Source organism: Lepidochelys olivacea (assembly GCF_965140295.1).
Source record: "Lepidochelys olivacea isolate rLepOli2 genome assembly, chromosome: 13".
In the NCBI taxonomy this organism is placed as follows: Eukaryota; Metazoa; Chordata; order Testudines; family Cheloniidae; genus Lepidochelys; species Lepidochelys olivacea.
The window spans coordinates 19,336,146-19,349,850 of record NC_140423.1 but is presented as its reverse complement, the minus strand read 5'-3'; the positions used below and the strand labels follow the sequence as shown (position 1 = coordinate 19,349,850).

Here is a 13,705-nt window from a genome sequence, read left to right as displayed (position 1 = left end):
CAGACTATCACTTTACACAAATACATTCTGGTTAGGGCTGGGCAAAAACAGCAAGATCTTTTCGCAAAATTTAATTCCAGGACATTTTATTAGAGTCAAATTGTGCTTTTCTTGACATTTTTGTGACTTTATGGTTTTTGCATAAAAATATGCAAAATTGTTTTCATTTTTGCATGTTTTGAGGCCAAATTTGCTCTGCATCAGACTAAAATTTGAAATCTTGAACATGTTGGGGTTTTTTGCTTATAATAGAACCAATTTTGTTGTAAAATGGTCCTGGAGCTGAGCAAAAAAAAAAAAAGTAACCATAAAACTTGGCCATTTTTGCAACACTAAAGCAAAATACAAAACCCTCAGATTTTGGGATGTTTGTAGTTTTGTGCCCATATTCCCTATATTCCCTACCCCTGACTTTGAAGACAAAACCCAGGCTGAACTATCCAAAAAAAGATTGTCATGGCATAGCGCCTAAAGCGTCCTTGTCATCTCCTGTCATAGCATCCCAGGAATGCTAGCATGCCAGAGATTTACAAATCCCCTGCTTCAGTTGCTGCTCCTTCTTCTTGTGTTTCCTTAATAGCTCTCTGTAAAGGTGCTGGACTCTCTGCTCTTCTTGTCTTTCAAAGAAGGAGGCAGAGATTTTTCGGCACAAACGTTGTGCGTACGTTTCCAGAAAGATCATGGCATAGATGATGCAATAGAGCATTCCGACAGCAAGGGCCACAAAGTTGTTGGGGGGGCTTGGCCGTTTTATTGTGCAATCGGCAGAGATGAAGGTCAGATTCTGCTGGTAAGTTCTTTCGAAGTTCACAATGGATTGTTCTCCAGAAGTGACTCCATTGAAAATTTTCCAGATAAAGGGCAGAATGTTTATTTTAGCCTGAAACAAACAAAATAATAGATTCAACGGGAAGATGGAAAAAACCCAACCACACTCTGGCAAGTACAAAAATAGCAACTCGGCAATGTAAGAATCACAATTAAATTTTGTACACGTTTGGTAAGATTGGGAGCTAAAAATGCAAGTAGGTTTCAGGCTGTGACTAGATAATATGCTTACATGGGCGTACGCTGTTTAGCACAATGCAGTAGGATCCTGCCTGAGGTCTTAGCTGCTGCCACAATAATTATAATAGCAGTAAACTGTTTGAGGTGATAAGAGTCATAAAAAAATTAAAAGGAGTACTTGTGGCACCTTAGAGACTAACCAATTTATTTGAAAGCTCATGCTCAAATAAATTGGTTAGTCTCTAAGGTGCCACAAGTACTCCTTTTCTTTTTGCGAATACAGACTAACACGGCTGTTACTCTGAAACCTGTCATAAAAAAATTAAACTCTTATAGCAAAGAATGGCATGTGCAGTCACACCCTCTAGCATGAAGGTTAACTAGTTTCTCAGTCCACAGGTTTCTGGCTATAAATTGCTTGCCAGTGGTGGCTAGGGAAGAAATGTAGACTTGCCCAGTTAAGTGTGTGATGGGAGGATTACACCGGCGACTGGAGCATCCCAAAAAAGGAAAGGGGGGGGGGAATAATTAAAACAGGAAAGCTAAAAAACAAGAAAAAATGAAAATAGGTAGAGGAATAAAAAATATATTGAAACTGGAGAGGGCCCAAAAGGGTTTGTTTGCCTGTGTCCTGACTGACCATTAAAAAGCAACTGGGCATGAATTTAAACACAGAACAGGAAAGGGTTAATAAAGAAAAAGGAAAAATACATTTTAAAACTGAAAACAGAACTGCTTAAAACCAAATCTGGTTTTGCATCCCATCCCCCGACCCTCCTCCTTGATTTTCTGGTGTCTCTGTACATTGAGGGCTGTTCTGTCTATCCCAGTTTGTGAATCCCTTACTCAGAGTGGGGAGCAGTTCCAGTGAGACTGCTGCTGAGAGCTAGGGGTCATGCTCTTGGCCTGTGTGATTGTAAAAGTGTCTAACAAACTCTGGGCATTGTATAAATAATAAATCACAATTCCTATGAATCCAATGCTAGCCACTCTCTGAGACAGAGCACTGGACTACATGAACCATTGATCTGCTCTGCTTTGGTGACTCCCATATTCCTAAGTGGTAGATCCCCACAATTATTATCATGTAAATGTCTCCTGGTAAAACTTTCCCCGCTGTCATACGTGTGGGTCTCTGGAGCTATGATTCAGTCAGTGCAATCACAACTCAGGGAAGAGGTGGGAAGGGCCCCATTCCTCTTTCTAATAAACTGTTCTTTCTTCCCGTCACCGAGAGCCCACTTGTCCCAGACTAGAGGCAGGATGTAGAGGACGCAGGGTGGCATTCCAGCACCTCATTTCACTGCAGAGTATCCACGATGCTTTCTAAGGGCTAGATTGTATCTTACAGTCGGAATCACAGTTTGCTCCCTGGTCCCCTCCTTGCTACTGTTCTATACACACTGGCCCCCAGAGCATTTGGTGGGACAGGGACCAAAGGTGTGCCCATTCCATGCCTCCCACTCACCCATCCCTTGCCCACCTGCACAGGAGTGGGGTTACTGACCCCACAGAGACTGCTTTCCCTCCTTCCCTGCTCTATGACTCACAATACAGGTAGCCTTGCACATAGGGGGACCGGACGTCCCAATATTATCAGGCTCTGTCTTGCTATTTGGTCATCCTACTTGCACAGAGGAGAGTAAAGAGGTGCAAAGTGTTTGCCTGACTCTCCTGTACTGGCATGAGGGCAAGAGATGCTCCTGCCCTGAATGACTGACACCACATGACTGATTCTCTTGGATTTTGCTTCACCCCTCCCCCTGTACTACCCCAGAATCCCCGAAAAGACCCTTAAGGGCAATCCCTACAAGAACATATGCTTTCAAAGTGAAAGTTTTCATCTCCACATCAGCTGCTTGATCAGTGACTTCCTCACTTGTCCTATGGGGTTAAACACAAACGCTGGGCTAGTTTTGTCCTTTATTTGTTAATGCACCACATGTGATTCAGCAGTGATCTCTACAGCGGGAGTGGTTGTACTAGAAACCCTGCTCTTTCAGGTTGTTGGCTGTCTTCAGCTACCACTGATACTAGTGGGAGTTGAGGGCACAGGAGAGATCACAATCAGGGCCAACCTTAGGCTTTGTGGGACCCTACACAGTATTATTAAACTGGTGCCCCTACGGCCAGCCGACAGCAGCCCAGGCTCACAGCCCAGGGGAGAGGGGGGAGGCAGCAAAGGATACCGAGATGCCCGGCCCATCTCATGGCAGCAGAGATTCACAGTTCCCTGCAGAGACCCCCATACCCTCTCCCTCATGCAGAATGCGCGGCGCTGGTGCATTCGGCTCTGTGAATACGGCCCCTGCCTAAGGACACTGCAGTGCTCACTGGGTGTGCGGGAACCGACCTGCTCTTACCTGCTGTCATGGGCAGCAGGAGAAGCTACCACTTGGGGAGGCTAGCTCCCCAGCCCACCTCTTCTGCCTGTGGCCCCGCCCAAACTCCACCCCTGCTCCGCTCCACGTCCCGCCCCTACTCTGCCCAGGCCCCGCCCTCTCCCCACTGTCTCCCTCCTCTCTTCTCTCCCCCTCCCTGATCACCCCCTACCAGCCAAATCCCTGAACTCAAACAAAGCAAATGACATTTGAAAAAAACACTCTTCTGCAATTTCTTTCTAAAGAAAATGGAGCATGTTTTCCACTGCCTGCCAGAAGGTGAAGACTGGACATGCAGAAGGTACCTAATTAAAAGCACTAAGCTTGGGAATAAAAAATGTCAGGCATGGGTTTTTTGATATGCCCTGAAGTTTGTCAGAGATTTATTTGCAAAAACTTTGTAGTAAGGGCAAGTCAGCTGCCCTGCTGACTACAACATTAAATGTTATGGAATACATGATGCAGCTCTTCTCTGTTTTACATTTTTTTAATCAGAATTCCTGAGCTGATTTTATATTTTAAATGTACTCTTAAGCCTTCATAAAGTAATCATTCCAGATTACTACATATTTAACTCACTGAAACAAAGACATTATTTTAAATTAATCAGTCACAGCGATTTAGTGTGTTCATAACAATGTTCGCCGCTTTTAGAAACAGGGAACACTAAGATTACTTTGTGTGATCTCCATAACAATAGACATGTTCATGAAACTTCACCAACTTCAAAAAATATGTTTCCAAAGATTTTAGGCATAACAAAGGATGTTATATCTTACTAAGGTACTGATTTTGCTATAGGGTTCTCTTAAAACTCGTTCATCAAATAGTCAGAAGTAAAGAAAGGGAAACTCGTTTGTCCAGCTATCTGGCAGGAAAGGATGTTGTCTCTTTAAGGGCTCTCTTCAACAGGGGTGCGAAGGGAGAAAGGGATGGACAGAAAGGACAGGAAGATTTTGGAAGCAAGTTTTTTGTACTACAGTTATTAAAATTAAAATGTGTATTTTAGATAAGGGTGGTCCTTTGAATGATTTATTTAAAAAACTATATGTCTGAAGATCCAAGCATTTAAGGCTAAAGATCAATACTCAAGACTGTGCATCTAAAAATCTATGCAAGGATTTTTTAGAGATGTGATTTTATCACCTTCAGCAACACACTAGTGAAATATATTTAAAGCAAATTTTAAATTAAGGTCCTGTAGACTAACATGTTCTGAGTAAATATTACAGTAATGCACAACTGTTTTTATCAGTAAATTCAGAAACTGACAGTATATACCTGGGGGTTGGCAAATGCCTGTTAAATGGCTTCATTACCACTTAAATGGCTCTTTAACAGTTTCAGTGTAGTGCTAATAGGTCTGGCAGGCTGGAAGGCTTTTCCGCTTTTAAGATACTAGATCCCCTCCAGAGTAAGAGTCACCAGGCTGCAGCAGCCAGCTGTGGGAGCCTGCAGGAAGGGTCAGAACAGGGATAGGAAGAGGCGGAAGGGTGGACACTAAGACCCAGGGGTGCCCCAAATTTTCGGGTGCCCTTCGCAGCCGCTATGCTGCCTATGCCTAAGGACGGCCCTGATCATAATGTTGCCTTATATAACTATATATGGTGACCAGATGTCCCATTTTTAAAGGGACAGTCCCATTTTGGGGGACTTTTTCTTATATAGGTGCCTATTACCCCCCACCCCCTGTCCCGTTTTTTCACAGTTGCTGTCTCCTCACCCTATAACTATATGTGCTGGAGGCAGGCTGTGAGAGCACATATGTCCCTGTCCTGCATCCATTCTATCTGTGCAGCTGGCAATAGAACAGCTCAGACAAATGTAGCTTTGGCTGGTGAGAAAAGCTGGGCATTCCTTTATTTAAAGGGCCAGGCTAGGGACTCTGCTACTTACATCATATTTAATGTTGAGCGTTATGGGCACCCTGGGAAACTGAGCCACCTCATTCATTGCTGTATCTGCCAAGTGGAAGGCGATGTAGTCCGTTGCTATGATCACCGCTGTCAGCATCAGGACCAAAGTGAGGAGCATCATGCGCACCAGGCACACCATCTTTTCCTCCCGGGACAGCTTCAAGCCTGTGGATCTGATCAGTTTTTTGGGTGAGCATGTCAGCAGATGGGCTGCTTTCTTGTCCACAGCCAAGTCCTCCAGCTTTTTGGTGATGTAAATATTGTCAAATTGGAGGTTGGTGAGATAGCTTTTCAAATACCAAGCGGACTCAAAAAGGAGATAGAACAGGAAGAAGCCAGCAGCCACCCTGTTGGCTACCAGCAATGCCTGTTTGACCAGCAATTCGACAGCAGAGAAATCATCCTTGATCTTCTGACTAGCAATTAGCACTTGGTCCCTCACCAAGGAACTACTGTGATTCACAGCATACTGAAAATGTCCATTCCTGGGCTTCAGAGAGTTATCTGCCATTTTGTCAGTGACTTCTTTGATCTGGTGACCAAACTGCATGGAAGCTTTTCCCAGCAGGGTTGTTGAGTTCAAAAGGCTGTCTGAGGAATCCTTGCAAATGCATTTAATAACCTGCAGTATGGTTTTAATGTTGTCCATGATGTTTGGTAAGATATTAACTGCCACGATCATGAAACAGGTGGACAAGAGCAGCCTCCGGCCTTGTTTAGTGCCCAACGTAGGTATGATTATGGTGAACATGCAGCGGATAGGATGCACCAAGAAGAGGATCAGTAGAAGTAGCAGACTGAAGGAAACCGCAGTTGCAAAGGAGAGGTGAAATGGATACTCTAGTGAGGAGAACATCCAGTTGTAGAGGAGGCCACCTGTCAGCAAGGCAATGCAGCAGCACTGAAGAAACAAAGTCAGGAGCTCACTGCAGCTTGAAGGCACCGGCTTCGAGTAGGCAGACCATGCATCTAACACGACTTCTTGTATCTTTGGAAACAGATTTTCCTGGCAATAGATCTGGACTCTTAACCTATACCAAGAAAAAGCAATGCTGTGTTGAGCAGAGTCAATATAGAAATGCATTGATATGAGCCAAAAGTTTATGCCAAAACAGTGACTGTCAGATGAAGCAGAGTGACCTCCACCAAGCTGTGAAAGCTGCTTCTAATATACCATAAAGTTACTAATAGAAATGGGACATGAAGAAAGGACTGTCCGACTGGTGTAATGTCTTTTCGTTATTTTTCATGGGCATTATAATATATAAGGATGATCTCTGTTGGGGTGGCTACTAGCAGGTGGCTTCTTTCAGGGGTGATGCACTAACAGGTCTTTTTTATGTGCTTCCTTTCCTGAACACATCTTGTCTCTCACTTCTGTTCCTCTGTACTGGCTTTGCTGAACTACATATGTGGGACTGGGTAGAATTTCCTTCAAATAATGAAGAACAGGCAATTTCTAGGTATTTCTTGAAAGTTCTAAATTAATAATCGAAGGTCAGTTGCTCATCCTCAAATGTAATGTTGAATAACATTCAGCTCTTGTGGCATGGATAATCTTTTTGTTCTGAAAAAAGAAAAGGAGTACTCGTGGTACCTTAGAGACTAACCAATTTATTTGAGCATAAGCTTTCGTGAGCTACAGCTCATTTCATCGGATGCATACTGTGGAAAATACAGAAGATGTTCTCATACATACAAACCATGAAAAAATGGGTGTTTACCACTACAAAAGATTTTCTCTCCCTCCACCCCCACTCTCCTGCTGGTAATAGCTTATCTAAAGCGATCACTCTCCTTACAATGTGTATGATAATCAAGTTGGGCCATTTCCAGCACAAATCCAGGGTTTAACAAGAACGTCTGAGGAACGGGGGGGCGGGGGCAGCGGGTAGGAGGGGGTAGGAAAAAACAAGGGGAAATAGGTTACCTTGCATAATGACTTAGCCACTCCCAGTCTCTATTCAAGCCTAAGTTAATTGTATCCAATTTGCAAATGAATTCCAATTCAACAGTCTCTTGCTGGAGTCTGGTTTTGAAGTTTTTCTGTTGTAATATCGCAACTTTCATGTCTGTAATCGCGTGACCAGAAAGATTGAAGTGTTCTCCGACTGGTTTATGAATGTTATAATTCTTGACATCTGATTTGTGTCCATTTATTCTTTTACGTAGAGACTGTTCAGTTTGACCAATGTACATGGCAGAGGGGCATTGCTGGCACATGATGGCATATATCATATTGGTAGATGTGCAGGTGAATGAGCCTCTGATTGTGTGGCTGATGTTATTCAGCCCTGTGATGGTGTCCCCTGAATAGATATGTGGGCACAGTTGGCAACGGGCTTTGTTGCAAGGATAGGTTCCTGGGTTAGTGGTTCTGTTGTGTGGTATGTGGTTGCTGGTGAGTATTCGCTTCAGGTTGGGGGGCTGTCTGTAGGCAAGGACTGGCCTGTTTCCCAAGATTTGTGAGAGTGTTGGGTCATCCTTCAGGATAGGTTGTAGATCCTTAATAATGCATTGGAGGGGTTTTAGTTGGGGGCTGAAGGTGACGGCTAGTGGCGTTTGGTCACCACAAACATGATACAGTTCTGTGGTGACCTAGAATCTTATTTTCGACGTCTCCGACTCAAGGAATATTTCCAACGCACCTCTGAACAACATACTAATCCACAGAGACCTCCCTACCAACACTACAAAAAGAAGGATTCTAGGTGGACTCCTCCTGAAGGTTGAGACAGCAGACTGGATTTCTACATAGAGTGCTTCCACCGACGTTCACGGGCTGAAATTGTGGAAAAGCAGCATCACTTGCCCCACAACCTCAGCCGTGAAGAACACAATGCCATCCACAGTCTCAGAAACAACTCTGATATCATAATCAAAAAGGCTGACAAAGGAGGTGCTGTTGTCATCATGAATAGGTCGGAATATGAACAAGAGGCTGCTCGGCAGCTCTCCAACACCACTTTCTAGAAGCCATTACTCTCTGATCCCACTGAGAGTTACCAAAAGAAACTACAGCATTTGCTCAAGAAACTCCCTGAAAGAGCACAAGATCAAATCCGCACAGACACACCCCTGGAACCCCGACCTGGAATATTCTATCTACTACCCAAGATCCATAAACCTGGAAATCCTGGGCGCCCCATCATCTCAGGCATTGGCACCCTGACAGCAGGATTGTCTGGCTATGTAGACTCCCTCTTCAGGCCCTACGCTACCAGCACTCCCAGCTACCTTCAAAACACCACGGACTTCCTGAGGAAACTACAATCCATCGGTGATCTTCCTGATAACACCGTCCTGGCCACTATGGATGTAGAAGCCCTCTACACCAACATTCCACACAAAGATGGACTACAAGCCATCAAGAACACTATCCCCGATAATGTCACGGCTAACCTGGTGGCTGAACTTTGTGACTTTGTCCTTACCCATAACTATTTTACATTTGGGGACAATGTATACCTTCAAATCAGCGGCACTGCTATGGGTACCCGCATGGCCCCACAGTATGCCAACATTTTTATGGCTGACTTAGAACAATGCTTCCTCAGCTCTCGTCCCCTAACGCCCCTACTCTACTTGCACTATATTGATGACATCTTCATCATATGGACACATGGAAAAGAAGCCCTTGAGGAATTCCATCATGATTTCAACAATTTCCATCCCACCATCAACCTCAGCCTGGTCCATTCCACACAAGAGATCCACTTTCTGGACACTACAGTGCTAATAAACGATGGTCACATAAACACCACCCTATACCGGAAACCTACTGACCACTATTCCTACCTACATGCCTCCAGCTTTCACCCTGACCACACCACACGATCCATTGTCTACAGCCAAGCTCTGCGATACAACCGCATTTGCTCCAACCCCTCAAACAGAGACAAACACCTACAAGATCTCTATCAAGCATTCTTACAATTACAGTACCCACCTGCGGAAGTGAAGAAACAGATTGATAGAGCCAGGAAGAGTTCCCAGAAGTCACCTACTACAGGACAGGCCTAACAAAGAAAATAACAGAACGCCACTAGCCATCACCTTCAGCCCCCAACTAAAACCCCTCCTACGCATTATTAAGGCTCTACAACCTATCCTGAAGCGTTATACCAATACATTAGAAACCAGCAGGATCTTATTAAAGGGAAAAAGGCAAAATACCACATTTATTGTGAATACAGAAAGAATCATAGCAAGCAGTTAGTTACAGCTATAACATTCCATTCAATCTCATATATATTCACACATTCATTCATACAAACACACACACACAGGTTCTGCAAGGTTGTTATCATAGTTACCAGCCTTAGAGTTGCTCATGCCAAGCCACTGGCCAGGTGGCCTGGACATGAGGAGGGAGCAGGGCCTTGTCAGATGCTCATCTGATGCTCCTGGAAGTTGGTTTGCAGAATCAGACCCCAAAGTTTTCACTTTTTAGAGTCTATTTTTATAGGAATTTCTTCCTATGCCAGTCTATGGGAATTGCTTCATCATGCTGTTGCTGAATCAATCAGCAAATAGCACCTTCCTGACGGCTCTGTGCTGCTAGATGTTATCTTGTTCTTCGGTTCTCCCATTCTTGAGGCTGTTGGGTGGATTCCAGTCTGCCCTCCGGGGGTCCTCTGGTTATTTCCACTTGATGCCTTCTTCATCCGATGGGCACTGGATTCTTAGGCTGGCACCTCCCTGATCATTCAGTTATTATCCACACCAAGCATCCATCCACATACATCCTCTATCTCTATTTTAATCACAATTGTTAATACAACAAAAGGGCGGGTAGTCTCTGGGTGCTGTTTCTGTTGTTAGAGTATTGCTTTGAGTCTCTCTGTCTGTGAATTGCTTTGAGAACAGACTCTGTCTTAGAATGTACTAAGACAATTAGCAGCGTGAAAGTTTCACACATAGAGGGAGAGAAACAGTACCAAAAACCAAGAGACCAACTGTGCCCACATATCTATTCAGGGGACACCATCACAGGGCCAAATAACATCAGCCACACTATCAAAGGCTCGTTCACCTGCACATCTACCAATATGATATATGCCATCATGTGCCAGCAATGCCCCTCTGCCATGTACATTGGTCAAACTGGACAGTCTCTACATAAAAGAATAAATGGACACAAATCGGATGTCAAGAATTATAACATTCATAAACCAGTCGGAGAACACTTCAATCTCTCTGGTCACGCGATTACAGACATGAAAGTTGCGATATTACAACAGAAAAACTTCAAAACCAGACTCCAGCGAGAGACTGTTGAATTGGAATTCATTTGCAAATTGGATACAATTAACTTAGGCTTGAACAGAGACTGGGAGTGGCTAAGTCATTATGCAAGGTAACCTATTTCCCCTTGTTTTTTCCTATCCCCCCTCCATTCCTCAGACGTTCTTGTTAAACCCTGGATTTGTGCTGGAAATGGCCCACCTTGATTATCATACACATTGTAAGGAGAGTGATCACTTTAGATAAGCTATTATCAGCAGGAGAGTGGGGTGGTGGGAGAGAAAACCTTTTGTAGTGGTAAACACCCATTTTTTCATGGTTTGTATGTATAAGAACATCTTCTGTATTTTCCACAGTATGCATCCGATGAAGTGAGCTTTAGCTCATCAAAGCTTATGCTCAAATAAATTGGTTAGTCTCTAAGGTACCACGAGTACTCCTTTTCTTTTTGCGAATACAGACTAACACGGCTGTTACTCTGAAACCTGTCTTTTTGTTCTGAATATGTGCAGTACCTTGCACTGTGGGACCTAGGCAGTATGATAATACAAATAATAATAGCTATAATAATATCAACTCTACAGTTATTATGATTAATATAAATAGATTAATCTCCCCCAGTAGTAGATATTTGACCATGGTATAGAGAAGGCGGACTGGGAGCTTCTGTTTTCTCTGTCTCATAATACAAGAACAAGGGGACATTCAATGAAATTAAAAGGGGGGAAATTGCAAACTGATAAAAGGAAATACTGTTTCACACAACATGAACTCCTTGCCACAGGAAGCTATTAAGACTAAGAATTTTAAAAGATTCCTAAAAAGAATGATTGGACATTTCTATGCATACTACGACTATTTTGAGTTATAATAGTTAATGATGATAAACATTTGAGAAGGGATATTAAACCTTCATGCTTGAGGTTTTAAGTCAATCGCTAACCATTAGAAATCAGGATGAGACCTAGTGTCCCATTGTAGGATTCTTACACCTTCCCCTGAAGCATCTGGTGCTGACCACGACTGGAAACAGACATTGCCAGACTGGCTCAGACCCAAGGTCAACCTAGCCCAGTATCCTGTCTTCCCATGACTCAAACCAAACCAGAGCACCCACCATTATTCTTTGGGGAGACGATTGAAAAAAGCAATTCTGGAACAATTGTTCCTTGGATTTTCCACAGATAAAACGTCAATATCATAGGCACAAAGGCGGGGAGAGTGAGATGCAGAGGAAAGTGAATTCTACATACCCAGCTCTGCGAAGAGGCCTTGTGCTCTCTGGTAAATGCTCCATGCTTCAGGAAAGTTTCTTGCCACTTATTCCACTCAGAAAGAAACCTCAAGTATAGCTCCCAAAAGGCACAGACAGATGAACTAGGAGAAGTGACCAGCTGGGACTAGAGGGGTAGATTTCAATGAATGGACATTAAAATGGTTCAGACTAGTGAAGGCTGGTGATGCCAAATGTGGCAAGCCTGGCCCCAAAAAGGTGAGCTCCGTGTTACTAAGAGCCCCAGATAGCGATCACACTATCAGATGCAGAACAAGTTTAGTGCCTCTTTCTTGAGGAACCTCTGCTGGATTCTAGATTGCTTGTCTAAAAGGCACACAGGGGGTTGCACAATTTTGCCCACAGAAAGCAGAAGTGTCCGTTTTCTGAAAAGAACCAAGTAGGTGTCATCAATTACTAGTCTGTGGTAGAGCTGGTCACTCTGAATCATGTTTGTTGCTGAATGCAAACCCTTTGATTCTAGTTAGTGAATTGCTCGTCAGCTGATTGTCATTTCCTTCCAATGTACTTGATATTCAGAAAGGTTTGCAAGAGAGGTTGGGCAGATAATTTTCAGCCTCAGGGATTGCTTGCATTGACAATCTGCTATTTGCATTGTTTCTGTTGCTTGATTGGCTTAATTAAGCTTTTTAAAAAGGAGAACACTGAATAACATGATTTACTTATGGTGGGCATTTTCAGCCAAATAATAATTGATGCTAAAATTTACAACGTTTTCAGGATCTGTGAACATTTTTATAAAGTCCTAGTGACCAACCAAATAATGGCCCTGTGAATCATATGTAGCAAACCGAGCCTCAGTGCTTTTATTCTTGAAAATATTCCCCAGTCAGTATATTACTGTACTGCAACTCTGAAATACCCCCTTACAAGCCTAAAAGTACCATTCTGTTCCATGCCAATGTAACTGCTCTCTTTGGCTCCGTTTCCTCTTGCTAATTATGCTCTGTTCCTGACAACACCTGCTTTGGAGGGATCCCACCGTCTCACGGTAGGCTGTCAGGTGGTTTTGCCTTAGCTAGGATAGGCACTAGCATGCAGAATTCACCCCCTGCCACACAGAATGCTGCCTATCCGTCACTTTCCATCAGCCTCGAACACTTTACAAAGGTGGTTTCATTATGGCCACTGCTGACCTTCATGGCCACAGTATGTCCTTTTATTTCCCTGTACGGCCTTCTCCCTGTATATGTTGTCTTGTCTTGGGTAATTGTACTGTGTTGTTAATTTGGCTGTGTTTTTTAAAAGTTACTCTGCGTTTGTTAAGCAATGTAAAGCACACTCCGGGGGAGTGCAGGGCAGGATGGATCTGTACCACTACAGCAGCAAATGGTGCGGTCTGTTTCCTAATGCACCTCCTGTGCCTCATAACATAGCTGCTAATGCCAATAAGGGGTGTGAGAGGCTCTAAGAAATCAGCGCAGGAGAACAGAGCTTCCTCTGGGGCTGATCTGAGTCTGTGGAATTAACCCCCACAGGAACTGGGAAGCATCACAAATCTTCTCAAGCACAAAGTGCTCGTCTTTGACGTTCCTTCTCCATGAATGATAAACGTGGCGCAGCGTGACCATTTGAAAATGAAAACAAAACCACTCCATTGCACACACCAGTCCCACCCTGGGGAGAGGCTGAGAACCCAGGCACGGCAGATGTGAGCCACGTTGCTCAATGCACTGTTAGAAGGTGCTCACAGAGTGCAGTGATGAGGGCAGTATAAGAATCAGGCCAGAACAGAATAGAATTGAGCTGGTAAATAAAAAGCTACTTTTATTTCTGTGGAAAATGTCAAAAAGGGTTTTTCACTTGAATTTTTTCATGGAAATGGTTCTACATTTTTTTCAATGAAAAAATCCAAAGTG

At 43.7% G+C, this 13,705-nt stretch overlaps 1 protein-coding gene across 1 annotated transcript; it reads right to left on the bottom strand.

Annotated features, from left to right (window-relative positions):
- Positions 1-511: 511 nt before the first annotated feature.
- Positions 512-6,389, bottom strand: OCSTAMP (osteoclast stimulatory transmembrane protein; the record flags this gene model as incomplete). Its single annotated transcript, XM_084645399.1, has 2 exons — positions 512-880; positions 5,286-6,389. The coding sequence occupies 2 exons, from the start codon at positions 6,387-6,389 to the stop codon at positions 512-514; spliced, it is 1,473 nt and encodes a 490-aa protein (XP_084501525.1).
- Between the last annotated feature and the right edge of the window lie 7,316 nt (positions 6,390-13,705).